Below are 26,955 nucleotides of genomic sequence, written 5' to 3'. Positions count from 1 at the left end.
GTGGAAAACCCATTAGTCTGTTAGAGGCCAGAATTGTGAGACCTTGAGAAAAACTGGTCTGGAAGGAGGGAAGAGGAGAGGAGACAAGCTGAGGCATATTTGATGAGGCTAAGGATCTTGCAGGTCTTTCAGTGAACTCTGAGCAGCTCTTCTGAGCCCAGTGTGTTGGGCGTGTTTGTGGAAGTTTGTGGAGTGGTGTTATTGGGGTTGAAGGCTAGACCGAACCAGTAGTGTTCCACTCTGCCATCAAGCTGAATCTGAGGCTATGTGATATGATATGATATATGATGTGGCATTTATAACGCGCATGTGCATATGTTTCTAGGCGCGAAACAGTGGTGTTATCCATCAGGATGATGTGTTGTTGCTGTTCTGGCTCAATTTTTATGTTGATTTTAGGGTTGGGGATGGTGACCTATGTCATAGGTGAATCTCGACAGTTCTAACCCCATGAGTCTGATCTTCAGGGTGATATTGATTTAAGCGTTGTTCACAGGTTTATTTGCAGGCATCAGTGACACTGACCCAAATGGGTTCCATCTTTATCAAGTCTTTGTTAGAGAGGTTGATGCTTTGGTCAATCCCAGGACCCAGTTCATGATATCTTGTATGTTGCAAAAGTCCAAACGGTATGGCCGTTGATAGTTGCATGCTTTTACTGTGTGGTTCTGGTGAGTGTCTAGGTCCCTGTCCTTGGTGGTTGGAAGGTTCTGATTGGCTGTGTCTTTCTTTGGTGCTCTGCTAGTTCGTGTGTTGTGGTTTTGGGAATATCCACTTCTGAAAGATTTTCTGAAGCCCTGGGTGATCTTCTGCGTGCAGTCACCTCAGCATTGATTGCTCTAGCTTGTTTGACAGGAATGAAAAGGAGAATCTCCCTTGCTGTTTCCGGTTGATGCCTGTGACTGCGACTAAGGCCACATTGCTGGAGAAATGTGTTCTAAACGATGGTTTATAGTCATAATGTAGAAAAAAAAATGGCGACTTACAAAAATGTAGAAAATAAAATGTAGAAAACAATAATGTCGAAAACCTATACATATAATGAAAAGGGTCAATTTTTAGAAAAAAAAATGTTGAAAAAAAATGTCAATTAGCACTATCAATAAATAAATAAACAAGAAGAGTATCATTTACTAGGGGGTGTCCTCCCCCAACACCCCTCGGCCACCACCCCCACCCGCCCACCACCCTCTTACCCCTCATACTCAACACATTTTAATTATATATATATTAATTTATTTTTTTCGAAAAAATTCTAAAAAATGTAGAAAAAATTCGACATTATTGTTTTTCGACATTGTTTTCTAAAAAAAAAAAATCGACATTTTGACTTTCTACATTATTGCATTCTACATTATGACTGACCACTCTAAACAATGTGTGGTTGATTTTCTTCTGAATGGCCTCTTTACCCTGCTATGGAAAGCACAATGGGCAATAGCAAAAGGTTTTGAATTGGATCCTGCATTTGACCTTGAGCCAGGGAAGTCTTCATACAGTAGGAATAATGTGTTCTCATCTTTGCAGTCTAGCTATTGTAGAGTTTTGGGCCTTTGGGTGAGGGTTTATTCTATAGGCCCTGTTGGTGTAATTGAGCTTGGGGAGCATTAGGCGAATGATTGCCGTGGTTCTGTGGGGCAAAAGTGAGATAAGGCATGATGCATCGGATTGTTCAGAGTTTGAAGAAGTAGATTCTTATTATTACATTTACTTGGAGTATGAGTATGAAGCTTGTGACTGTCATTGTCTGATGTGAATTGGTTCCTATTTCTTCTTCTTTGGGCTTAGAGAAGTAACAGTGAAATCTGAATTACCAGGTCACACACACTGCGGTCCAAAGTTACATTCGAAGGGATTGTGTCCTCCGACGTATTCCTCATCTTAGATATCTCCTTCCAGCTCTGCTCTGCTGGCCTCAGAAAATTTTTTCTCTAGAGGGCGCTGCGCGTCGACGTCCTCCGAGTCGATGCCCCTCGACAGCCGCCGTGTCGACGTCATCCTGCCTATAAAGGCCGCGCGCAGCGTCTGTTGCTCAGTTCCGTTTTTCCGCGCTTACTACAGTGCCTCGGAATACCGTTGCTCAGTTCTTGTCAGATTAATCTTATTTACCTCGAGTTATTCGATCCGTACTCGATGGCTCCCTCGTTGGAACCGACAACTCCTCGATCCGGCTTCAAAAAATGCCAAGATTGTGGGAAAAAGATGTCGCTGACTGACCCTCACAGAGTTTGTCTGTGGTGTTTGGGAGCTGAACATCATTGTTTGGAGTGCGAGGACTGTATGTCCATGACAGCTAAAGCCCTGAAGGAGCGTAGGGGGAAGCTGGAGAAAGGTAAGACTTTTAAAGCTTCTTCTTCGTCGACGAAGTCGAGACATTCGTCTCCTCGTCACCATTCGCGCTCCAGGTCTCGGAGTGGGTCCCATCACTCCTCGAGATCGAAGCACTCGAAGAGGAGACATCGAAGATCCCCTTCTCCGTCTTCATCTTCCTCTGTTTCGCCAAAAAGAATCCCTTGCCCCTCGAAACATAGTTCCCGGGCTGAATGGGAGGAATTCCGCAAAAATGTGATGAGCGTCTTCGAGAAAGCGGCCTCGACCCCCTCGAAGACTGCCGAGAGCGATGCTCTGGTCGAAAGACCCGAAGGTCAAAAACGCCGCGAGTCGCAGTACCCGGCGAAGGAAACCTCTCGAGCGCGTCTCGAACCCTCGAGTAGGACTATGATCTCCAAACCTTCCTCGAAGGTTCCGTCGACGCCGTCGACGAGGGTTCCGTCGACGCCGAGGTCGGTGTCTTCGACGCCGTTGTCGAAGGAACCTTCGACACACGGGTCTGTCGACTCGACGCCAGCTTCGACACCGGCGTCGACGCCGAGAAAAGTCACGGTCACGACACATCCAGTGACTATCCCCAGGTCCTCGATGGCGATGGCTTCGAGATTGTCGAGTAGAATCCCAATTCTGTCGAGGTCATCGAAGCCTCCGCCTTTGTTTTCGACGCCACGCTCGAAGCCTTCGACGTCGGCGTCAACGACATCGACGTTTTCGAGACCGATAATGACAAGCTCGGCACCCTCTGCCCTGGAAATGGGATTTACTCCCTTTATGAGTTCAGAACAATTGAGAACTATGTCCTCAATTTTGGAAGAGGGTGAATTGTCTGAACAGGAAGACACATTTGAGTTGCAGGGACCTGTAACCTCAATTAGAGAGGAATTTTCCTCTGAAGAACGCAGGTTAAAGGATCTTCATGATTCCTTACATGAGGCAAGTGGGTTAGACACTTCCCCTGAGGTGGAGTTTGCTAGGCCAGACACGGGGGAGCATGCTGAAACCCCCTATAGAGCCTTAATGGCCAGGATCACAGAGTTCATGGGGTGGTCTGCACCTTCACAATCTTTCCAACAAGATGACCTCACGGATATTCTTGACAAAGGCCCACAGGAGGATCCTGTGGTGCCTTTTCATAAAGCTCTTCAGAGGAAGGTCATGACAAACTGGGAAACCCCAGATGTCGTATCAGCAGTAAATAAAAAACTGTCTACTAAGTACAGGGTATCCTCTACAGACCCAGAGTTTTTGTCTAAACACCCATCCCCAGAAAGTCTGGTGGTACAGGCAGCATCCTCCACCGATGTCAAGACGGCTTATCCTACCGTCCCACAGGACAGGGACGATATAAAATATGATGCTATGGCAAAGAAAGTCTTTTCAGCATGTAGCATGGCGTTAAAATCTGTTAATGCTACTTGCACCCTTGCTAGGTTCAGCCATACACTTTGGGAGTGTGCTTCTACAGCGGCTGACTGCATCCCGGAGGGAGAAGAAAGGGATGCGTTCCTGAATATTATACAGGACGGTAAAGACGCTATGTGCGAATCCCTCCAGACGGGCATTGATTCGGCTGACAGTATCAGCAGAGCAATGGCGGCAAGTACATCAACCAGGAGATTCGCTTGGTTGAGAAAGTCTGGTTTTGCCCCAGATGTGCAAGCCAGGCTCTTGAACATGCCATTCGATGGCTCTTCTTTGTTCGGGGAAAAAGGCGGATGACAGTTTAGAAAAACTGCAAACTTCAAAAGCAGCAGCAAAATCCCTAGGAGCTGCAATCCGTCAAACTCCTTTTCGTCCTACAGGAACCTCTGCGAGGGGCAAGTCCTTTCGCTTCTACTCCGCATTCGGAAGAGGTAGAGGACGACCGGCTCAAAGGGGACAAAGAAGAACTACCCGAGGTGGACGGGGTAGATATTCAAAAGCCGCAGCAACAGCAGGTGCCTCTTTACCATCGGCATCTGCATCAGCCGCCCCAAAACCACTCTGAGGACTTCCCTCACAGGACACCTGTAGGAGGCAGGTTGACTCTGGCGGTATGGCAGGTTATCACGTCAGATGCTTGGGCATTGGAAACAGTTGCCCAAGGTTACTGCCTGCCTTTCCTACGTATACCTCAGACTCATCCACCGGGGATCAGCTCTCAGAAAGCTCCAGATCCGCTCCTCTTGCAGGAAATTTTGGACCTGCTAGAGAAAGGTGCCATAGAACCGGTACCTGTAGCGGAGAGGAACAAGGGCTGGTACTGCCCTTACTTTCTCATTCCAAAGAAAGACGGAGGACTGAGACCCATCTTGGACTTGCGAGAATTGAACAAATTCCTCAGAAAAGACAAATTCAAGATGGTCACTCTTTCTCAGATCCTCCAGGCCCTTCAGTTCCAGGACTGGTTGGTATCTCTGGATCTTCAGGACGCTTATTTCCATGTGCCTATCAATCTCAAACACAGGAAATACCTGAGGTTCGCAATTGGCAACTCTAACTATCAATTTCGAGTGCTGCCATTTGGGCTGACCTCCGCCCCGAGGGTCTTCACCAAGTTAATGTCGGTAGTGGCAGCAAGTCTAAGGAGGGAAGGGATTCACGTCTACCCCTACCTGGATGATTGGTTGATCAGGGCTGTTTCTTCGGAACAAGCTCAGATCCAACTAAATCACGTGTGCCACTCCCTTCACAGACTGGGCTTCTCCCTCAATTTAAAGAAGTCACAAATGATACCATCGCAGAGACTCCAGTTCCTAGGAGCGATCCTGGACACTTCCCTGGGAAAAGCCTTGCCACCAGAGTTGAGGGCTCAAGATATTCTACAGATGGTTACCAAGTTTCAACATGCCCAACGTCTCCCAGCTTCGACTTTTTGAGGTTGCTAGGCCTCATGGCATCCTGCATTTTCCTAGTGCCAGAGGCTCGCCTGAGAATGAGATCCCTCCACTGGGCACTGAGGACTCAGTGGTCACAATTCTCAGGGAGAATGACAGATCTTCTTCAGGTTCCCGACAGAGTAGCTCGAGACCTTCAGTGGTGGGCCTGTCAGGAGAACATTCTGAAAGGAGAACATTTTTGGCAACCCTGGCCGGAGATAACAGTAGTCACGGATGCCTCACGGGGTGGGGAGCCCACGCCAAGACTTGACCATCAGCGGTCGTTGGTCTCCATCGGAGTCCAGACTACATATCAACCTGTTAGAGCTGAGAGCCATCAGACTTGCGCTGAAGGCGTTCCTGCCAGCTGTACAAGGGAAAAACGTCCTGATAATGACGGACAACACAGTGGCCATGCATTACCTCAACAAAAGAGGAGGCGTAGGATCACTACCCCTGTGCAGAGAGGCGATGCAGCTCTGGGTTTGGGCAATCCAAGAAGGAATCTCTCTATCGGCAGTTCACCTAGCCGGAGAGAAGAACTTGACAGCGGGCGGACGCTCTGAGCAGGCAGAGCACAGTCTCCCACGAGTGGGAACTAGCTCAGGAAGTCCTTCAAGAGATCTTCGCCCTTTGGGGAACCCCTCAGGTGGATCTGTTTGCCACCAGCGTCAACAGGAAATGCGATCTGTTCTGCTCAAGGGAATTTCCCCCGAGAGGAGCTCTGGGAGAAGCGTTCATAGTGGACTGGGAGTTTCCGCTTCTGTACGCGTTCCCACCGGTCCCTGTCATTCCTCAAATGATCAGGAGGTTGAGAAGATTCTGAAGAACCATGATCCTAATTGCCCCGGATTGGGCCAGGAGAACGTGGTACCCGGACCTTCTAGACTTGTCCATCTGCCCTCCAATTCGACTTCCACTCAGAGAGAACCTACTCTCACAGAAGGGAGGTCAGGTTCTCCATCCAGACATCAAAACCCTCAACCTTCACGCTTGGCTTCTGAAAGGTTGAGGTACAAGGATTGGGACCTCCCTGATGATGTTATGGAGGTGTTGCTTTCGGCAAGGAGGCCAGCAACAAAGTCTTTATACCGCTGCCGTTGGAACAGATTTTGCAGCTGGTGTAGAGAACAGAATATCGACCCTTTTTCATGTGGTACACCAATGGTTTTGTCCTTCCTTCTATATTTGGCAAATTCAGGCCTTCAAGTTGGCACCATTAAGGGCTATCTCGCAGCGCTATCCATCTTTAAGCGCACTGCGGAAGAACCATCCTATTTCAAATTACCCTTGGTAATACAGTTTCTAAAGGGGTTAACTAATGTTTATCCCCCAAGACCATTCCAAGTTCCCCTATGGGATTTAAACTTAGTACTAACTTTCCTGATGGGCACACCTTTCGAACCACTCCATTCTTGTTCGTTAAGATTTCTTACCCTTAAAACTGTTTTATTAATAGCACTTACATCTGCTAGAAGGGTGAGCGAATTACAAGCTCTTTCTTGTAAACCCCCTCACACAATATTTCACAAAGACAAAGTTGTCCTGCAAGTGAAGCCTAATTTCCTCCCAAAGGTGGTTTCGGAATTCCATATCACTCAGAAGATTACCCTACCATCTTTCTATCCTCCTCCTCATCCGGGGAAAGAGGAAGAGAGGTTACACAGGCTAGACCCTAGAAGGGCTTTAAGTTTTTACATCAGTAGACTAGCCAGGATAAGACAGGCAGACCAGCTGTTTGTAGGTTACACAGGTCACAAGCTGGGGTTACCAATAACTAAGCGGACCATTTCCAGATGGATCAATCTAGCCATTCTGGAATGTTATAAACTGGCAGGGAAAGAGCCCCCTCAAAACCTTAGGGCTCATTCGACCAGAGGTATTGCAGCTTCATCGGCCCTCAAAAGAGGTGTGCCGGTTAAAGACATCTGTGCGGCCGCTACATGGTCGTCTGTCCATACCTTTACACGATTTTACAACTTGGATTCCTCCTCCAGTTAAGAGACTAGGTTTGGAAGGGCTGTACTGCATTCTATTCATCAATAGAAGACAGCATGAAGTCAGTACTCCCTCCTCCGATAATAGAATACTGCTATGGGAGCCTATCTAAGATGAGGAATACGTCGGAGGACACAATCCCTTCGAAGAACAAGTTACTTCTTACCTTGTAACGTTCTTTCGACGGGATGTTCCTCCGACGTATTCCTCATCGACCCTCCCATCCATCCCCGCAGTTCTACTTCCCTTGTTGTTGCAGCTTACGCTCCTTCAGGGTGATTAGTCTAGTCCAGAAAGAATTATTGTGGGCTACAAAACGGAACTGAGCAACGGACGCTGCGCGCGGCCTTTAAGCGCAGGATGACGTCGACGTCGATACGGCGGCTGTCGAGGGACATCGACTCGGAGGACGTCGACGCGCAGCGCCCTCTAGAGAAAAAATTTTCTGAGACCAGCAGAGCAGAGCTGGAAGGAGATATCTAAGATGAGGAATACGTCAGAGGAACATCCCGTCGAAAGAACGTTACAAGGTAAGAGGTAACTTGTTCTTCTCCAAATTGTTCATCAGCAGCAGGTTTGGGACAAGGGTTTCATACCTTCATGGATCATGCCAGTTTCTATGTGCTCCTGGCTTCGAATAATTGGTCCATTTATCTTGTCCCGCTTCGACTAATGGGACTGTCTTTATGCAAAGCACCACTAGTTCAGAACATGGCAGCTGCAATGATCAATTTATTGCTTACTTTGAATATAGAATGTCAATTCTCAGCTATCGAGACTGGCTGCAAGTGGAATTTCCAATCTTGTCCAGTGCATAGATTTTGTAGCTAATAGAATACATGTCCACTTGTCTTCAAAAAGTGCTACTTACAGAACTATGGAGCGCTGCAGAATGCTGGCTAATTAAAAAAAAATTGCAGGTGATACTTCCGGTTCCTTCTTCCTAGAAGTGATTGTCTTCTCCTGGACCTTGGAGCTGCTTTGACTTCTGATTCTTTTTGGGATCTGTGCGGCACAGATTTCTTCCAGTTTGTCTTTTCCTTATGTCGCTGCCAATATTTATGTATACTGTTATAAATTCCCTTTGCTTGAATACATGTACAGTATGTTGCTGGGTTATAGGTGAAAGGATTGAAAAAAAAAAGGATCGAATGCCCTTTTTTTTCGAAACCAAAAGGACCGAAAAAAAGGGTCAAATTTTTTTTTTTTTTTATGTGGTGGGGTCCCCCCCAAACCCCTTGTTTTCTTTTTAAAAAATTCTTTTTTATGCATACCGAACTTAAAAAATATATAAATAAAGCATTCGACCTTTTTTTCTGGTCCTTTTGGTGTCGAAAAAAAGGCATTAGATCCTTTTGTTTTAGATCCTTTGGCTGGACACCATGTTGCTGTATATCAAATATGGCAAATATGCTTAATTTCAAACATGTTTGATAACAAAGGTATAATAATGTTCTGTTAACTGATTGAATATGTCTATGATTTATGGTAATGAAAAATATTTTTCTTTTAGCGTGCTAATGAATCTTCAACTGCATCACTTAAAACAGATGCTGATCGCTTAAGGCCCATGCAAGAAATGGTAGGTACATTTTAGCCATATCTAATTTGCACACATGGATTTTATGATAATTGTTATGCCATGTGAAATGCTTTCAGTGTTATGAGTTTGTCTCCCGCGAAGTAGCAATCGATATTGTTCACTTCAGTCAGCAATGTAGCTCAGCGGATTGAGCTCCTGCCCAGAGATTTGCAGTTGAAAGGTTCAAATCAAGACTCAGCCTTTCATCTTCCCGAAGTTGTTAAAAGTAGTATTTTCAGGTTTGTGATGATACTTATTTAAAGTTTAGCGCATGAGGGATATAGACCGGAATACATGTTTCTATTAGATTGATTCACTTTGCTGATCTGTTTGTTGGAAAATTCACTCTTGTTGATGAAATTAGTCCATGCTTGATTGATGAGACATGTATGAGGGAACAGGTAGATTATACAGCAGCTTAATCTATGCAGTTTGTTGGCTGCATGTACACCATATTGCGTAAGATCTTGCCCATCACAGAAAGAACAGTGATCCCTTTCTCAAAAATGCCTGTTCTCTTCTTTCAGAAAGTTTAGGCCTCATGTCTTCATGAATTTTAGCAATCCTTTTCTCTTTCCTAAAGATGAGGAGTTGTCTGCGATATGTAGCTGCCTGTTGGTATTAGTTTACAGAGCCTCATTTAGTGATGGTCACCATCCCTGAGGATGGGTGGGAGGGTCATCTGTGCTGGAGTAAAGAGCAGAACATTTTCTATGGAATCCTCTTTTTGCCTCCAGACCGACATGCCTGAGCAGCTATCATAGCACCCTTTGGGCACCACATTGAGCAATTTGAGAGTGCATGGAATGCCCTGGACCTTAAACTGCATATCATTGTTCTAGAGCTGAAAGATACTTTTCTGTTCCTGCTGGTTTTCCTTCCATAGCTCATGCCTTACTGATGAAGATGGGGGTCACCAAGGTGGCTGGGTGCCACCATAAGCCAGGTGATGCTGGGATCTGTGGTTGCATGGGGAGGATCCCTTAGCCACATCCACCATGCTACATGCAGAATACCTAGCGCTTTAAAGGTATCAAGGAGTCCCACAGTGCCAGGAGCACCAGTGTTCTCTGCTCCCCTTGCTTGAGTGCAGAAATCAAATAGAAATCTACAGAGTGGAAGAGCGGCTCCTCAACGAGGACAGGAAATTCGAGAGGCAGTGAGCCAGTCATCTCACCAAACCTTCGCTCTTATGCATTTAAGACCTATGGTGAGTTCAGAGTATCTAAATTCTGAAAACACCTCATTGTGCTTTCCAGGAACCCCAGTGGGATCCCCAAACAATTGAACACTTGCAACGCAAATCTTTATGCGTTCACCGAGCCAGACAGATCTGGAGTTTGGTTTTGCAGACTTTTTTTGATTGGCAGACCCACAGGAAAAATCGGCAAAATGGTAGTGAAAGTCTGCAAACCTGTGAACATGCAGGAAAGTAATGCCGTCTATTAAACTATACCTTAACTAATAAAACGACATCAAAACCCCTTTGAGAACCATCACTCCGCAGTCCCTTCAAAGGGAGAAACCAGAGGAAAAATCAAAATTGCTGCCAGCCCTCTTATGCTTTGACATACCACATAACCATAGTCGTATGGACCCACCAGGAGAGAGACTTGGCCCTGAAACGCAGCTGCAGCCAATACTGCAGGACAACCTCCAAGCGGGTTGTGACCTTTCATTTAAAAGCAAGCCGGCTCAGACAAAAGTTGTCAGCCCTCTTGGGAGCTGCCAGCAGGAAGTCTTTAGTTCCGGCCAAACCAAACGCAGTACTGCTTTCACCCAAAGGGTAATGAGATGGTTTTGAGCAATAATAATGTTGTGAAACTGGTACAGAAGAGAAAGTTAAAGTTTTCTGAAGAAAGCAAACATATTTTAAAGCTAGATTTTCTGGTAAAAGAAGAAACTGAGGTAGCTTAACAAAAGGTGGAGTGGAGATTGAGGCAGGGAATGTTTTCAGAAGAAAGAAACTGATTTATGTAGAAAGAACGAGCCTGAAGTAAAACCAGCGGGGGAGTGTGAATCCCTAACAGTAAAAGGAAGCATTTTGGAAAAGATTTAGCGGGATACAAACCTACAAGATAGAAACGAGATGTATAATCTGTGAAGGCAACAGCTTGGTGTGGGAGATAAGCAGGGTGGAAATGCTAGAAAGGAGACCTAATCAGATATTGGTAGAAGGCCATAGATCTTTGAGGGAGACAAGTAAGGTTGTTGAAGCAACCGTCAGAGCGAATATTGGCATAGGAACAGAAACTGATATTGTTGAGAAAGGAGACATGGGGTAACAGCTTGAAAAGACATATTGTTGAGTAGACGGAGGAAGAGGACAGAATGAAGACATACCAGGGGTTGAATATTGAAGAGCCCAGAGGCAAGGAGACCCTCTTAAAGAAGGAAAGGTTAGGCATTGCAAGAAATGACAGTTTTTGTAAGCTGGGGTCTGCAACCTCCAGATGCTTTGAAACAACACCCATCAGCCCAAGCCAGTGTAGTTGATGGTGACGGTTCCTGTAAGTCGTAGTCTCAACCATCTGGCAAGCACGGGGGTTGCTGACCCCTGTTGTAAATGGAATGCGGTAGATGATCAACCATTAACAAAGAGTGGGAAACAAAGACTGACAAGATCGAGGGAGGCATTAAAATGTCTAAAACTTGAAAGGGGAGCAGCCTGCACCCTAAGAGAAAAGAAGGTATAAAGCAAACCCGCCACATAGAATCCCAAAGACAAGATATACCAGTCATGGAGGACCATGTTGAGTCAGGGGAAAGTAGAAAGGTGTTTGGAGGAACAGGACAACAGAACTATGCCAGGAGAGATGTAGGACAGAAATATACTGGGCAGGGAAATGGCCCAGGGTGAATCTTGATAGAAGCATGGAGAGAAAAGAAAGAGTATGGATACACTTCTCTAGCAAAACCCACCAGGTCACAGAAACTCTCACAAAAGCACCAAATTGGGCCCTTTGCTAACAGGTAGCAACTAACTTCTGACAAGGAGAGGGTGATGCTGCAACCACTCAGCAGACCACAAACGGGAGGAAAATAAAAGTAACAGATTGCCTTATCATTGTGAGACTGCGACTGGACAATAGCTACATTATGAATTAAAGGTCAATGGAAAGAACGGCCACCACTGATCCACGATGGGAGTAGGGACATCCTCTGTGGGAACTGAACTTTATTGATTTCACTTTTTGTTGAGACCAAGATAAACTTTTGAGACACTTTGATTTTCCTCCTTGCTTGATTTTGATTACTTTGAACTGCTTGCTGAAAAATTGATGAGAATGACTATTGTTTGAGGAATCCTTTGAAGCAAAAGGGAGACCCTGCTTTTGTTGAGGGACTGGTCCTTCATTCACTCTATCATCCTGACACTTGTATAGTATATCCTCCTGATACTTTTAGTACCTTTTAACGTTATTTTTAGAGACATGAGCATACAGACACTGTTATAGTTTGAGTTGATTCATGACCCTGACAATCTTTACCTTAGACTTATACACTGAAGGTTATTAACACCAGTGGCCGAAGTGGGCATGAGCGGTTGGGAGCGTTGCTCCTCTACTTGTTTTTATTAAGTTTTACTGTTACTATACTTTTATTTTAGAAGTAAATTGTTCCAGAATGGTTTCGTTTTAAAATAAAAGTGTAGGAAGCAGTTGAAACTTGCAGTTCCGTTCGCTTAAACAGCAGGCACATTTGTTTGGGTGTTTGTATTGTGCGTGGGAGGGACACGGCAATGGGGTTTGTGGGGAGCGGGGCAGGCCAGCAGGGAGCAATGCCTCCAGGCCCTCCACTTCAAGGTCTGGCTATAAGCAAACCACAGCTGCCAAGCCACAGCCCCCCCAGCCAACAGGGCGCACAGGCTGCAGAACCTTGCGAGCAGCTACTAAAACCCGGAAGGAGCACCAGCAAGGAGGCAGTGCTGCCATGAAGGCACCCATAGCGAAAGGCACACCTGCCACAAATCTCCCCACCAAAAAAACATCAGCCCCACAGGTAACACCTTAGGTGGAGGAGAAGGGATCACCTACGGCCAGTGATGGGGAGGGCCCACAGTCGACGGCCACCAGTGACCTTGGAGAGGCAGTGCAATCTGCGCAACATAGCGCGGAGGAGGTGGAGGAGGCAGAAGAAGAGGACACTGCAGTCTACAGCTTGCCAGAGGACATGCCCGGACACCCCAATCATGCTGGACAACCCACAGTTCTTACCTGAGCCTGAGTCTGGCTCCGGTGGAGATGCCTCCACGGATGACATTCCCGTACTACCACGCCGCCCCACTACCACGCACCCACTACGACCTCCCGTGCAACCACCGGCTGCACAATTCATCCGAGACTTGAAGGGCCGGTTGACCCGCATGGAGGAGCGCCAGCAGGCCATACATGATATGGTCAAACAATACGTGGCGGAAGGGGAAGCCACACGCCTGGCCATGCAAGAAAACACCAGGACAATAAGCCGAGCAGTTTACCGTGTGGCCCGGCGCATGCTTGAAGGCATGTCAACAATGACACAGGCTGTCAACCAGTTGGTGGCCACCATGGCCCAACATCATGCTGAGAAGGCCGACCCACAAGCCCACCCCCCACAAGCCCACCCCTATCGGCTAGCTCAACACTGGGTAGTTCGACGAGCCTGGTACGCAGGTCACAGCGCTTTCTGCGTCGGCCTAACAAACAACCCCCTCCACGTAAAAGGGGCCGTCAGTAGCCTGACACAAATTGGGGGTCGAGTTGGACTTGAAGTGGGTGCAGTGGTGGGGGTGTGTGGGGATGTTGGGGGTGGAGGGGCATGGGTGTGTGGTGGTTTTGGGGGTTGGGGGTGGAGTGTAGTTTGTTGCATATTGAGGGGTGGAGGTCCACATTGGTTCCTGTTCACTGTACATAGTTATGATTCATTTAATACACCTGGTGTGCATAAGAAAAACACATGACTGGACATTGCTTTTTGAGTGTGTGTCAATTTATTTTTTAACAGTGCCCAGTGCTCAGAGTCCCCCATTCCAAGTTCCTTGTGTAACCCAGTCCATCAAAAGTAATGTGCAATCAAAGTTTGGCATAGTACACGTCCTTAATTCACATTGTGCCGTGGTCGATATGCATCTTCTCTGCCATCATCCGCCTCTTCTTCTGGTGGAATCTGGTCCGTGTTAGGGGGCAGGGGTACGTTGCGCCGGATGCACATGCCAACACTATCTTGCCCACCTTCTCAGGCCTGTATATGAGTGCCCGATCCGACCTGCTGAGGCAGTGACTGTTCAATCGTGACACAAGTGCGTGCATGTGCATGGTTGTAGCCCTCTTCGTGCCTGTTGATTGGTTGCCCGATCCGACCTGCTGAGACAGTGACTGTTCAATCGTGACACAAGTGCGTGCATGTGCATGGTTGTAGCCCTCTTCGTGCCTGTTGATTGGTTGCCCGATCCGACCTGCTGAGGCAGTGACTGTTCAATCGTGACACAAGTGCGTGCATGTGCACGGTTGTAGCCCTCTTCGTGCCTGTTGATTGGTTGCCAGATGGGGGTCAGGAGCCACGGCTTCAGGGGATACCCGGCATCACCTGCACGGGAGCAATGGAAAGTGTATCCGTGAACATTTTTGTCATTCCTTGTGTGCAATGCCTGTACAGTGTTAATGCTCATATGCCACAGATTCATCATGACTGCTCTTGACATTTCCTTATAGTAAGACCCAGGTAAGTGTACTTAGGGATGGTCCGCGCTTGGAGGGGGTATGTGTGCCGTTCACGTTTAGGGACCTTTCCATCAGGTACAGCACTCACACATATGAGTTGATAATGACCATGATCTGCTGACATCTGATGGGTGTGTTGCATTAAAAATGTGTACTATACTTGTGGAGTGCATCATGACATCAATGCCTGATGTGCTTCATGATACACAGTGGTTTGCTAATCGTGTTTCCAACTACTTGATGTCACCATGTAGTTGTCCATCACTGCCTTCCCCCATGTGACCAGGGCCTAATTGCAATGGGTGGTGTGGTCATCCAGTGACGGCAAACATTTCTGTGACGGGGCTGGGTTTGTACTGACATGGTGGAGCTGAGGTACTGTGGATGGGTCCTGCACCACTCACTCTTTTTTTGGTGGTGGTAACTGATTGGTGATTACATTAGTTTCCTTGGTTGCACCATTGCAATTGTAAGTGTCCCTTGAGGTGCCTGTGCCGGTATACTGGTCTGCGGTGTACCTGTGGGGTGGGTGCAGTGACATAGATTTCCATGTGCGGCAGTTGGATTTGCCCCAGGCATGGCTGCATGTCCAGTGATGGACTTCGCTCCGCTCATGTATTTCAGGCATTGTGCCTGCAGGGTGGTGCATCGTTGTGCCTGTGGTTCATGACTGATGGTGTTCAAGGTGCATGTTTGGGGGTGGGTGCTGTGTATGTTGCTTACATCAACACACAGCTCTGTAGGCATGCCACATCTGCATCCATTGGCTGTGTCGGACATTCTGTCGAGGTGATTAGGCTCACAGTTTTGCCACCCAGGTCACTGTGTTTCCCCTCCCCTCCCGGCAACACCCTCATACCCCAGCCAGCAGACAGGTTGCCTATGCTTGTGTCCCCCCCCCCCCCCCCCCCAGGCAACACCCCTCATACCCCAGCCAGCAGACAGGTTGCCTATGCTTGTGTCCCCCTCACCCCCAGGCAACACCCCTCATTGCCCTGTTGTTGGACTTACCCAGCAGCCAGTTACGTTGTGCAGCGTGTCGTGCCATGTAGCAGGGAAGCGTAGAGTTGCGCAGCACCACGGCATCATGTGTGGATCCTGGGAATCTTGCACACCAGTGCGTGATTATTTTGCCTGCATTGCACACCATCTGGACATTCAGGGAATGTTAGAGCTTCCTGTTGCGGTACACTACCTCCTCACCATGCCGGACTACCAGCTCCCCGTGGGTGCAGTCGATGGCACCGATTACGTTTGGCATGCCTGCCAGTACATAGAATGCAATTTTGGATGCATTCACCTCCTCCACAGTCCGTCGTAAATATATGTGGTCCTTTCCATGTTTTGGGAGGGCATCTAGCACCTGGTTGAGCACACAGGAGAAACATGGTTGTGAGATGCCTTGCAGCTGCCCCACTGTGTGCTGGTAGGTTCCTGTGGCAAGGAAGTGCAGCACAGACACTACCTTCAGCAAGGGGGGAGGGGGGAATGCCTGTCTGGATGTTGATGAAGCTTACCAGGTTGTCATGGATGAGGTCCACTATTGCGCATATGGTGTCCCTGTCCAGTTGGTACATGGTGTGGATATGTGCAGGGGTTAGGTCAAATGGACTGGCCCTTAGGCGAGGGATTGATGGCTGCCTACGGGGTACAACTGCCTGTCCTGGTGGTCTGTGCTGGCCCTGTCTCACCCTCCTTCTCCTCCTGCGCCTCCACTGCATTCCCCGGTTCAATACCTGCTGGAGTAGCACCAGTGCAGGCGTATCCTCCAGTCCCAGTATTGCAACTGCAAATGGTAGCATTTTGGGTTTGGAAGGGGTGTGGTGTGTGGGTGTGCTCCTATTGTGCTGTGCTTGCCTCCATTGCCTCCACCTGTGCTGATTGTGTGCACCTGTGCCAGGTTTGAACACAGCAGATTGCTATTAACGGCTGCCCTAAGATGCCGGTATTAATGGCATAATGGTATCCATTCTTACCGGCATCTGGATACCGGTATGTGCATGTCCGTGAACCTCGTAATGTGCACTTCCTTACGGCAAGCTGGTGTTACTGGTACGGCTGCCCGTGCCCACGCCCATTCCAAGATGGTGCTACCCGGTCACAACAGGTCCCTGCAGAGGCCGGTATCGCTGGCATCGCGGGTCCTAATGCACAGGTCCGGTAAACGATGCCGGTATTCCCTTACCGGTATCGTTAGTACCAGACCGGCAACCTTGTAATGAGGCCCACTGACTGACATGCTCAGTTGAAGTGTGTTGCTGTCTCATGAATGGGAACTAAAAACACAGGTAGCTTTCCAGATATTCACGATGTGGGCAACACCCAAAATGGACCTCTTTGCAACTGCGTCTAACAGAAAGTGTTGATTCTTTGCTAGCCAGTACCCCCTGTTGGGATCAGAAGGGAACACATTCTCAGTCCTGTGGTTGGGAAGACTCCTCCATGCGCTTGCCCCCACTAATAACCAGGTTCTTCAACCAATTGAAGAACACTGCTTACAAGATCATCCTCCTAGCCGCATTGTGGCTGAGACAAATCTGGTATTGATATTGATATTTTATTTCTATCGCGCTTGTACACAAGTGTTTCAGAGCGCGACAAGGCAAGGGAGGGGAACTGGGGCAAACAAAACAGCGATCTTACTAGGCCCAGTGACATTGAGAACGCGCAAGTGCATAGGAGAGGGGTAGAGGAATAGTGCATGGAATGGGGAAGAAGTGGAAAGTGCGAAGCAGAGGAGAAACAGATAAATAACAATAAATAAATAATAAAGGCAACAAACAGTGGCAGTGCAGCCAGCAATTTGCAAGTGCTAGGTTTAAGGCAGCAGACAGGGTAGGTCTGATAAGTGCAGGAAGAAAAAGGGGGGGGCTGTATGGGTACAGATACAGACCCCAGTGCAAGGGATGGCCCGTAGGCAGTGCGGAAGGGTGGCGGGGTGAGCATGTACCTGGGCCCTGAGGACAGAGGGTGGCCAGGTGCACGGTGCCAAGAGAACAGATCAGCAGGGAAGTGAGGGAGCAAAGGCAGAAGAAAAGAGGAAGGTCTTGAGGTGCTTCCGGAACCGGAGATGATTCTCCTCAAGTTTTAGAGTGGAAGGGAGGCTGTTCCAGAGGGAGGCCCCAGCCGAAGACAGAGATCTACCCCCAGCTCATTTCTTTGAAAAACGACTGACCCTGAGGGAGTTGGAGGTAGAGGAGCGAAGAGCTCAAGAGGGGAGGTATTTGCGGAGGGATAGCTGAAGGTATTTTGGACCCAGGCCCGAGAAAGCCTTGTGGACAATGCAGAGGGTTTTGAATTTAATTCTTGCATCCACTGGGAGCCAATGGCGAGATTTCAGAGCTGGAGAGATACGATCCCAGGGCTTGAGGCCAAGGACAAGTCTCGCAGTCCTGTTCTGGATTAGTTGCAGAGGGTGGAGAGTAGAGGCAGGTAGATTTAGAAAGGGGCTGTTACAATACTCCAACCTAGAGAGAAACAGAGCTTGGGATACCATGAGCTTCTGTGGGAAGGAGAGGAAAGGCATAGTACCTCTGAGGAGGTGCAGTAGGAAATTTGACTTTTTAGAGACTTCAGAGATGTGGGCGGAGAAGGAAAGGGTGGAGTCAAAGATGAGCCCGAGGGTCTTGGCCTCGCAGGTAGGGGTAGGAGGAGGGCAAAGGGAGTCCGGCAAGCGAGTGAGGGGAAAGGATGGTGAAGGTATGCCGATGAGGGGGGGGGGAATCTCCGTCTTGCTGGCATTCAGCAAAGATCATTGGCGGCACACCAATCTTGAATGGCAGTTAGGCTATCAGAGATGAGAGAGGGTGAGGAGGTGGCAGAGGGCAGCCTGAAAATTAGTTGAGTTTCGTCAGCGTAGCACTGGAAATTTGAGCAGAAAGTGGCAATGCAGTGGGCGAGAGTTGCCAGGTATTGGTTGAAAAGCCAAGGCGAGAGGTTAGACCCCTGGGGAACACCACAGGTAGAGAGGATGATAGATGAAAGGAAGGACCCACGTTGGACCTGGGAGGGTCGATCTAAGAGGAAAGAGGTCAGCCAGGCCTGAGCCTGATCAGTGATACCCAGGTTTTCACAGAGACGGTTGAGCAGGATGGTATGGTTGACCGTGTCGAAGGCAGAAGAGAGATCAAAGAGGATATGGACAGAGGGAATGTTGAAGTCAAGGTTGGAGAGCAGATATTCACGGATATGCTTCCGGCAGCTCTGAAGCCAGACTTGTGGTCATGGAGACAGCCAACAGAATTGGAATGAAGTTTAAGCTGAGAGATGGCCAACTTTTCCAGGAGTTTGCCCAGAAAGGATGTAATGGAAATTGGGTGATAGTTAGCTGGACAAGAAGGATCAGCTGTAGGTTTCTCGAGAAGAGGATGCACAAGGGAGTGCTTCAGAGGGGAAAGGGAAGGATCCTGAGGCAAAGGGCTGGTTGCAAAAATCAGCAAAGGCCGGAGCAAGGGTGTCAATGTCGTCCTTGATGGTTTTAGAAGAACAGGGATGAACCTGTTTTGATGAGGCTTTCATAGATTGGGCTTGTCTAGCAACCTCGTCAGGGGAGAAAAGAGGAAAGGACGAGAAAGATGGTGGGGGGGTGGCTAAAGGAGGGTCAGCAGCACAGATGGAGAGGGGAGCGGAGGGTATGTGAGTGGAGAGGGTGGGCAGGATGTCCTGGGTTTTTTGAATGAAGTGAGAGGCAAGGGCCTTGCAAAGAGTCTGGGAGGCAACAGGAGGGGTAGAGATTGCAGCAGGGTTGGCCAGCTCCTTGCATATTTTAAAGAGTTTGGCCGAGTTGTAAGATGCCGCAGAGACACAAGCTTGAATGTGGACTCTCTTCTTGGTGAGGACAGAGAGTCAGTATTGCCTTTGTAGCAGGCGACAGGCCAGTTTGTCAGAGGATGAACAAGAAGTCCTCAATTTCCTCTCAGCCGCCCTACACTTAAGTTTAAGTGTAGCTAGGTCAGAGTCATACCAGGAATTGCACTTGGCTTTGGACTTCAAACGGATCCTCATTACAGGGGCAAGAGCATCAAGAGCATCAGAAATTGAAGAGTAAGCAGAGACAGGGCTGTGTTAGGATGTGAGACAGCCAAAGGTGGAGGGGGGAGAGAAAGTGGCGGCAAAAGCCTCAACTGACACACGCTTAATGGGCCGGATGTCCGAGAAGGTAGGTGGCAGTGTTGGGGTAGGCTTGGCTTGGGGGGGATATAAGAGGAGAGGAGGGAGTGATCACTCAAGGAGAGAGGAGTGGTCAGAGGAGATCAAGACATTGAGTGTGTGCCCTGCAGAGTGAGTCGGGCCAGCGGGGAGGATGGACAGGGAGATGGAGTCGCAGAGGTCAGGGAAGAGTACAGAGAAGGATCAAGGAGATCTAAATGTATATTGAGGTCACCGAGGAGGAGAAGTTGAGTGGTAGAGGCAAGGAGGGAGGAGGAGAGGTCTGCCCACTCAGAGAGAAATGAGGTGATTTGACCAGGAGGCAGGTAGATGGTAGCCACAGTAAGAGAATGGGCAGGCGAGAGAGAAAGCCTACAGACAAGGCATTCAAAAGAGGAGTAGGTCTGAGTGGGAATGATAGAGGCAGGAATCCACTCTGGAAAGATCAGGGCTACCCGCCCACCGGACCGGGAGGATCAGGGTGCTTAGAGGATCTTTTAGACATCAGGGAGGATAGTGTCAAAGCTTGTGACAGAGCTGGCCGTGAACCAAATCTCAGTAAGACCAAGGACATCAAGGTCTAGTTCTTCAAGGAGGTGGCAGATGTCAGAGGAGTGTTTGACAGCAGAGCGAGAGTTGAGAGTGGCAATATGACGAAGGTTGCCAGCCTTAAAGACCTTCTTAGGACGGGTACAGATCAGAGGTACGCCCTGCGAAGGAAAAAGAGCCCTAGGAGGGGCAGAGGAGGAGGAGGAGGAGGAGGAGGGGGAGAGAGGGCAAGGTAGCCAAGGGGGGAGAGGAGGGAACAGCAGGAGATGAGAGCAAATTGATGAGGCAAGGGAAGCGCCTATCAAAGGAGAGGAGATTGGCCTGAGGACCTTGGACATGGCAGTGCCATTTAGGTAGACATTAATGATGACTTTAGAGGAGTCGAAGGAAGCCATGAGAACTTCCCATCGAGTGCCACCATTAATGTGAGAGGAGGAGATAGGGCAGAGCACAGACCATATGAGGAGTCCATAGATCTGGGGAAGGAACGACAAAGAGGATGTCAGTGAGGGTCTGTCTGTAGGAAGCATTGGAGTAGGTGTCGGCGATAGGAAGACCAGGGTGTTATCCTTTTTGAACTTCTTCCTACCAGACTTAGTGAGAAGGGAAGGATAGTCAATCGAGAAGCAGATGGAAAAGATAGGAGAAACAGAAAGCGCCATGGGGGTCGAAGCGAGAAACAGAAAGCGCCATGGGGGTGGAAGCGAGGAGAGGATGGAGATAGTGGGGGAACTAAGGCAGGTAGGTGTGGGACAAAAGAGAGTGGTGAGGTCACTGGTTTGGCAAGTTACAGAGAAGCAACAGTATACAAGCAAAATACAGATAATTTCGCAATAGACAGCAAGATTTGACTTTTTAGCACAAAGCCAAAACAGCAAGATTTGACTTTTTAGCACAAAGCCAAAACAGCAAGATTTGACTTTTCAATCTTGGAATCAAATGTTAGCAAAGGGTTTTAGGGAGCACTGCGCATCAGGACGACAACATGGGAGTAACGAGCAGAAAGAATAGTGATAGTCAAAGGTGATGGGAGCGAGTCCATAAGGAGGGAACTAACCCATAGTTCTGGAGGAGGCAAAGTCAAGGCAGCCTGGATTTCTTAGAGGAGTGAGGTGGCAGCATCATTGTGGTTAAGGTGCAGGGAGGACCCCAATTAGCGTTGCGTAAGCGGACAGGGAACTGACAGTGGCCTTAGAAGTGGGCCTTGCTGAGAGGGCCGGCTAAAGCCTGCCGGTCCCTGATTGGATGGAAGAAAACACTCAGCAACCAATGGGAGTTCAGCACAGAGGGAGGTGGTTCAGCACAACCTGCCTACACAACAAAGAAAACCACGGTGGCCATAATGGAAGGGCCAAAAAACAGTCAAATAAGCAGGCAATAGTGGGAAAAACGAGTGCTTTCAAAATAGCAAGGCAGCTCCAGGTATTAAAAAGCTCAAAAATAAAAAGCCAGCACGATGAAAATGGCAAATAAAACAGTCCTTTCCAACAATTTAATGCAAATTTTGTTTGTTTTTAAAAAAAAAATGTTTTCGTCTTTTTTTTCCAATTTCGATTTTTCAGGTTCAGTAATTCCCCCGGAGGACCAGTAATGCACAGAAAGTGCACCTACCTAATTGAATGGTCAGCAACCAAGCACAGACTCAACATGTGCAGGAAAACAGATGGCCAGGAGGGTGGAAACAGGGCCTCACTCTCAGTGAGAAGCAAATGAAAGAAACCAGTACCCAAACCTATTGCACCTGTCAGCCCGTAAGCAATACCTTCTACCTGTGACTGCAGATTTGTTGACCAGGGAGTGTGGCAGAGTGTGTAAGCATGCGCCTGCATCACTTTCTTAGACAGTATGGCTCCTGAGAAGACCAGATACCAGCAGTTAGATCTGCCAGACAGCTGCTTACAAGTGTTGGTCTCCAAAAGAAACACATTTTCCAAAAATTGACATTGTTATCCAGGGCTGAGAAACGGAAGCAAACTGGATCCCACAAATGTGCAACCTCACCAGGTACTTCAGTATGTTCGACTTCCTTCAAATTCTTGCCTACGTTATTCATATCTTAGCTTGTTCTTGTCAGCGATCTCATTTTATCATTGAAGTGGTTACACCGTTGCTGTTAGCGGCTCACATTGTCAAGCAATCTCTCATGGGTTTTCTGCGTCTTCATCCTCTGTCAACTATGCCGGTGCCTGAATGGGAACTCAACCCTGTCTTCTCTAAGCTCATGAAGCCCCCTTTCGAGTCCATGCACAATGCCACTTAAAATATGTTTCTTGGAAAACTATCTTTTAGTAGGAATCACATCCATGAGAAAAGTTAGTGATATGCAACCTTTCTCCTCTAGGGAGCCCTTATCATGCATCGCAACTGGGGATAATGGAGACGTTGGCGCCTCCATTAATGGTTCTGCCACTTTTCCCACCGCTTTGCTGTTAGTGGTCTAGTCTATTCCCAAGATGGCCGCCTCCACTACAAGTCGGCTTTCTATCTGCCGGTCATCGCGTTGCAACCCACATTTCTACTCAGGTCAGACTATTGCTGACCGCATTGCTTCCTATTGCATGCCGTGTTTTTCTTTTGTTTCTATCTGCCTCCGGTCGGCTTCTCTGCACTGTCTCCCTTTTGGACTCTCCCGCTCCTCTGGAGTACCGCTACGAAGGTGGTGTCCTTTTGTGCCACAACAGTCCCTCTGGTGCATTTTGAGTCCATTCAATTGCATGCACCTCTTGGGATACTGTAGGAGGGCAATATCGTTTGCTGGTTGTAACCTATTGATTAACAATGGGGTAAGCTACCCACAGCCTTACTCAGAGAAGATACTCACCTGTAGTCCAGTGGATCTGTCATATCACCTCAGTCTGACGTTATACTCTATCTTGTCAACTTCCACATCAATCCTGCAGCTGCAACAAGATCCCAGCCTTTTTTCTGCAATCAGCCTTTTTCCCTGGGAGGGTTTGGTTCCTTGGAGTCCCCACTGCCTGTCTGTTCCCCACTCAAAGTGGCCTCTGGAGGAGCTCGCCCTTATCTCTTCGATATAAAGGAAAAGAAGAACGAGAAGCCAGAGCCAAAGAGGAGAAGCGAGAAGAGCGAGACTCCAGAAACTTCCACCGAAGATCCAGGTGAGGAGGATGAAGGGGAAGGTTGCACTGAATCTGACAACCCTATAAAACATTTAAGGCCGACAGTCATCCTCAATATGCATCCCAAGTTGTCCGACTTCCACATCAAACTGTTAGTCTACCTAAATGTTTCCAAAACCATTTCACTTTCGTGGAGACAGCACTGCACAACCTTGATGCTAGGAGAGCCCTGCGCTAATCTTTCCATAAAACAGACTAGCTATTTGTGGCTTTTGACCCACCGGGCACAGACCAGGTCTATCCAAATTAGGCATCGCAAGCTAGATAACATCTTGCATAAGATTCTGCCACTCCGCTACTGGTACACCTCTCGCTAGTGCCTAACAGCACTTTCCACAAGAGAGGAAAACCGCAACCACAATTTCCATGCTGCGGTCAACATCCAGGAGATCTGTAAAGCAGCCACCTGGAAGATGACGCACATGTTTGCTAAATACTACTGTCTAGACTCTGATGTCGGGACAGAGACCGCGGTGGGACAGGCTGTACTTCAACTGCTTCTCTGCTAAGGTAAGACAACACAGTCTCTCCTGCCTTTCCTTTGTGTGTTACATACTGCTCACTACTCTATTCAGAGCATGTGAATCTGAGAGGTGCAGTGCTGGAAAAAAACCATGTTACTTACTGTGACGAATCCCAGGATATCATCCCTGCTTCCATAAGGGAAGCCCCTTCCCATGGGGCCAGGGAGGTGAGACCACTACCTGATAGTCCCGCTGGGGGGTGTTACTCAACGGGTGTATCTCATGGGAGGGAAAACCATCTGTCGGACTGGGGACGATTATCAGGGACGAAAGGGGTATCCCCCAAACATCCCATACCTTCCCTTATCTCCTTACGCTATACCGGGTAACATGATTTCACCCATTTGCATGTACCTATGTAACGTAGCGCATCTAAACACCTTCCAAAATACTGAGATGGGGAAGAGTAGAGACTTCCCTGTATGAATCTTGCAAAAGTACTGAGACAAAGAATATTCCAAACAACATAGTTGAGAGGAATAACATTAGTACTGGGACAAAGAAGAGGCGCAGAGTAATGGAGTGCCCCGGGGAACCAACTTCAGCAGTCTAGTCAATACAGACAATCAGTATGCTGCTGATACATAAAAAGAGAAGGAGTGAAGAGTTTGTTCAGCCCTCCCTCGAGGAGCCGCAGGCAGGTTGGCGGAGCGGAGAAGAGAGACCGGAGGAACCAGACATGAGAGGAGGAAGGACCCTTTGCCCTGCTTGAAGCAGACCACAGGGTCTGCCCGAGAGGAGGGATTGCGTGCACACACCAACAAAGCAGAGTAGCAGCAAGCAGCAGCTACGGAGATGTCATGGCTGGAGAGTATCGCGGACGACACAGAGCACACAGGGCAGTAGAGATCGACTCCTGGAGCCCAAACAGAAGCTTCCTGGTGGTAGGGGCTTGCTGGGGCTAGCTGGTGGGAATGGTGGACAGATCTGGGAACCCCCTAAGAAGGGTAAAATGACCCTGGAGATTGACTGGGAATAAAACCTATGAGAGAGACTTTAAAAGAGGGGCTTAGGACCTAAGTGCAAGAAAGAGTATGAAGAAGAAATTACAGATGGCACAAGGGTCTGGGTAAACCAAATACAGAGAAGTTACTACAACCAGTATGCAAACAATAGCATTGTCTGGCAGGATAGTGAACCAGGTCTGGTATACTAAATAAAGAAGGCTTAAGACAAAAATGTATAGTGCCTCTGCAGGATAGTGCACCCGGTCCACCTTACAAATAGCAGAGAACTAGATAGCCTAAGAAGGCCAAGGGAAGAAGCAGTACTCCTTGACATTGTATAAGCCTAAGAAGGCCAAGGGAAGAAACCATACCTCTTGGCATTGTGAACTATGAAAGCCTAAGGATACCAAGGGAAGAGCTATACCGCTTGGCATTGTGAATTGTGAAAGCCTGAGAAGGCCATGGGAAGAAACCATACCTCTTGGCATTGTGAATTGTGAAAGCCTGGGAAGGCCAAGGGAAGAGCTATACCCTTTGGCATTGTGAATTGTGTGAGAAACCAGAAGGTGTATCACCCACTAGTCCCCAGGGATCTGTCATCCAGGTGGCCAGGACAGGGCTATTGCTTTTGGATCCAGTTCCTGGGGATGGACCAGTGTGGGAGGTTCACCTGGGTGAGGGGTCTTCGGCACGTGATACTGTAACACCTTTAACCCATCTTATCAGATAGGATATGTAGAAACTCTACCCCTGCCCCCTTTTCCTACACAAGCACTTTCACACGGACAGCCCGCTCTGGGAGAAAACAGAGTAACATCCGAGCAGTATACCTGACGTGTCCCAATACAATGGTCAGGCGAGGTCAGGCAATTACTGACCATCACTGACACCGGACATCCATTAAGCTTCCCCACACTGATAAAAGCACACTCTGAGTGAGGCAAGGCACACGAGGAAACAGCAGTTCCAACATGGCAGTTTAACGAGAGAAGAAAGACTGCAAAACAGAAGAGTATCGTAAGGAGGGAAGTTCCCTTGACCTTTTCGACAAGTAACAGTTACTTTCATGAAACCTCGAGAATAGAAAGAGTAAGACCGGGAAACCTGGCTGAAGAATCCTGCATTGTGTGTCGAAGTTACCGAGGCCCTCCTGCCTCAATAATCAAAGCAGGGAGAAGTGCCAGCTGCCATGATACTGTCCTTGGCTCCAACAACTAAGCAGCGTCCGTGAAATCAACACAGCCGGTGAGTTGAGGAGACCGATACAAGACCGGTCTGTGTTGAAGCCAAGGATGCAAGGGGCAACATTGTATGGTAAGCGATGGAACGAACATTGTTAAAATGCGTGTGATAAAAGAATGCCAGTAAAGTTGAACTGCTGATGAGTGATTGAAATTTTAAAGCAAGGAACAATACCCTTGACAGAGTGGTCCGGCACTGCGTGGGTGCTCAGTCGAAAGTCTCTGTAAGGTATCCAATTGAGAATTGTGAAAGTGAGAAGGAGAGCATATGAAGAAAACAAATAATTGTGAATCGAAGTGGTCCTGCGACGGATAGAGCAAAATCCTGCGCATAGTCGAAATTCTTCGATTTTTGATTAAAGAATGTTTGGAAAAGTAGAGAAAGTTGGTCCGAGCCTGGCGGAGGGAGATCAGTTGAAAACTTTGCATTAAAGTGGGTCTGAGCCCGGCAGAGGAGGACCCGAGGTGAATAGTGAAGTGCCCGAGAAGGTTTCGGGTTAAGGTGGGTCTGAGCCCGGCAGAGGGGGACCCGAGGTGAATAGTGAATCGCCTGAGAAGGTTTTGGGTTAAGGTGGGTCCGAGGGTGACCAAGGTGAAGAAAGTGGGTCTGAGCCGGCAGAGGGTGACCCAGGGTGAACAGTAAGTCACCCAAGAAGTTGCACATGAGAATACTGAGAAGAAAGGAATGTTTGTTTGTTGCGTCAGGCCCTCTGAAGTAAGATACTTTAAATGGTAAAGAGACTTTGGCACAGAAGGTCCTGATACTTAGAATTCAGCTGCATCCTCGTGCTAGAGAAGCCAGAGACTGTGCAAAGCTCGAGTGTGCTGCCTTGTCCCCTGCTGAAAACGTGGGGAAGGGAAGCCAACCGCTTGAATCTCCTGACATATCATTTCTTGTACACTTTTCTTTTGCATAACATTGTTTCCCACACTAT

General features: G+C 48.2%; 1 protein-coding gene across 1 annotated transcript in view; it reads left to right on the top strand.

The window, feature by feature from the left end:
* AHI1 (Abelson helper integration site 1) overlaps window positions 1–26,955 on the top strand; it is a 2,019,384-nt gene that overhangs the window by 1,817,757 nt on the left and 174,672 nt on the right. The window contains exon 21 of the mRNA XM_069606745.1: window positions 8,701–8,769. Coding sequence (XP_069462846.1) covers window positions 8,701–8,769 — 69 coding nt within the window. The remainder of the gene's footprint in view (window positions 1–8,700; window positions 8,770–26,955) is intronic.

This window comes from Ambystoma mexicanum, chromosome 4p, assembly GCF_040938575.1.
Source record: "Ambystoma mexicanum isolate Mex_15411 chromosome 4p, UKY_AmexF1_1, whole genome shotgun sequence".
Classification (NCBI taxonomy): domain Eukaryota; kingdom Metazoa; phylum Chordata; class Amphibia; order Caudata; family Ambystomatidae; genus Ambystoma; species Ambystoma mexicanum.
Note: the sequence above shows the minus strand (reverse complement) of the source record. Positions and strands in the feature narration are given on the sequence as shown.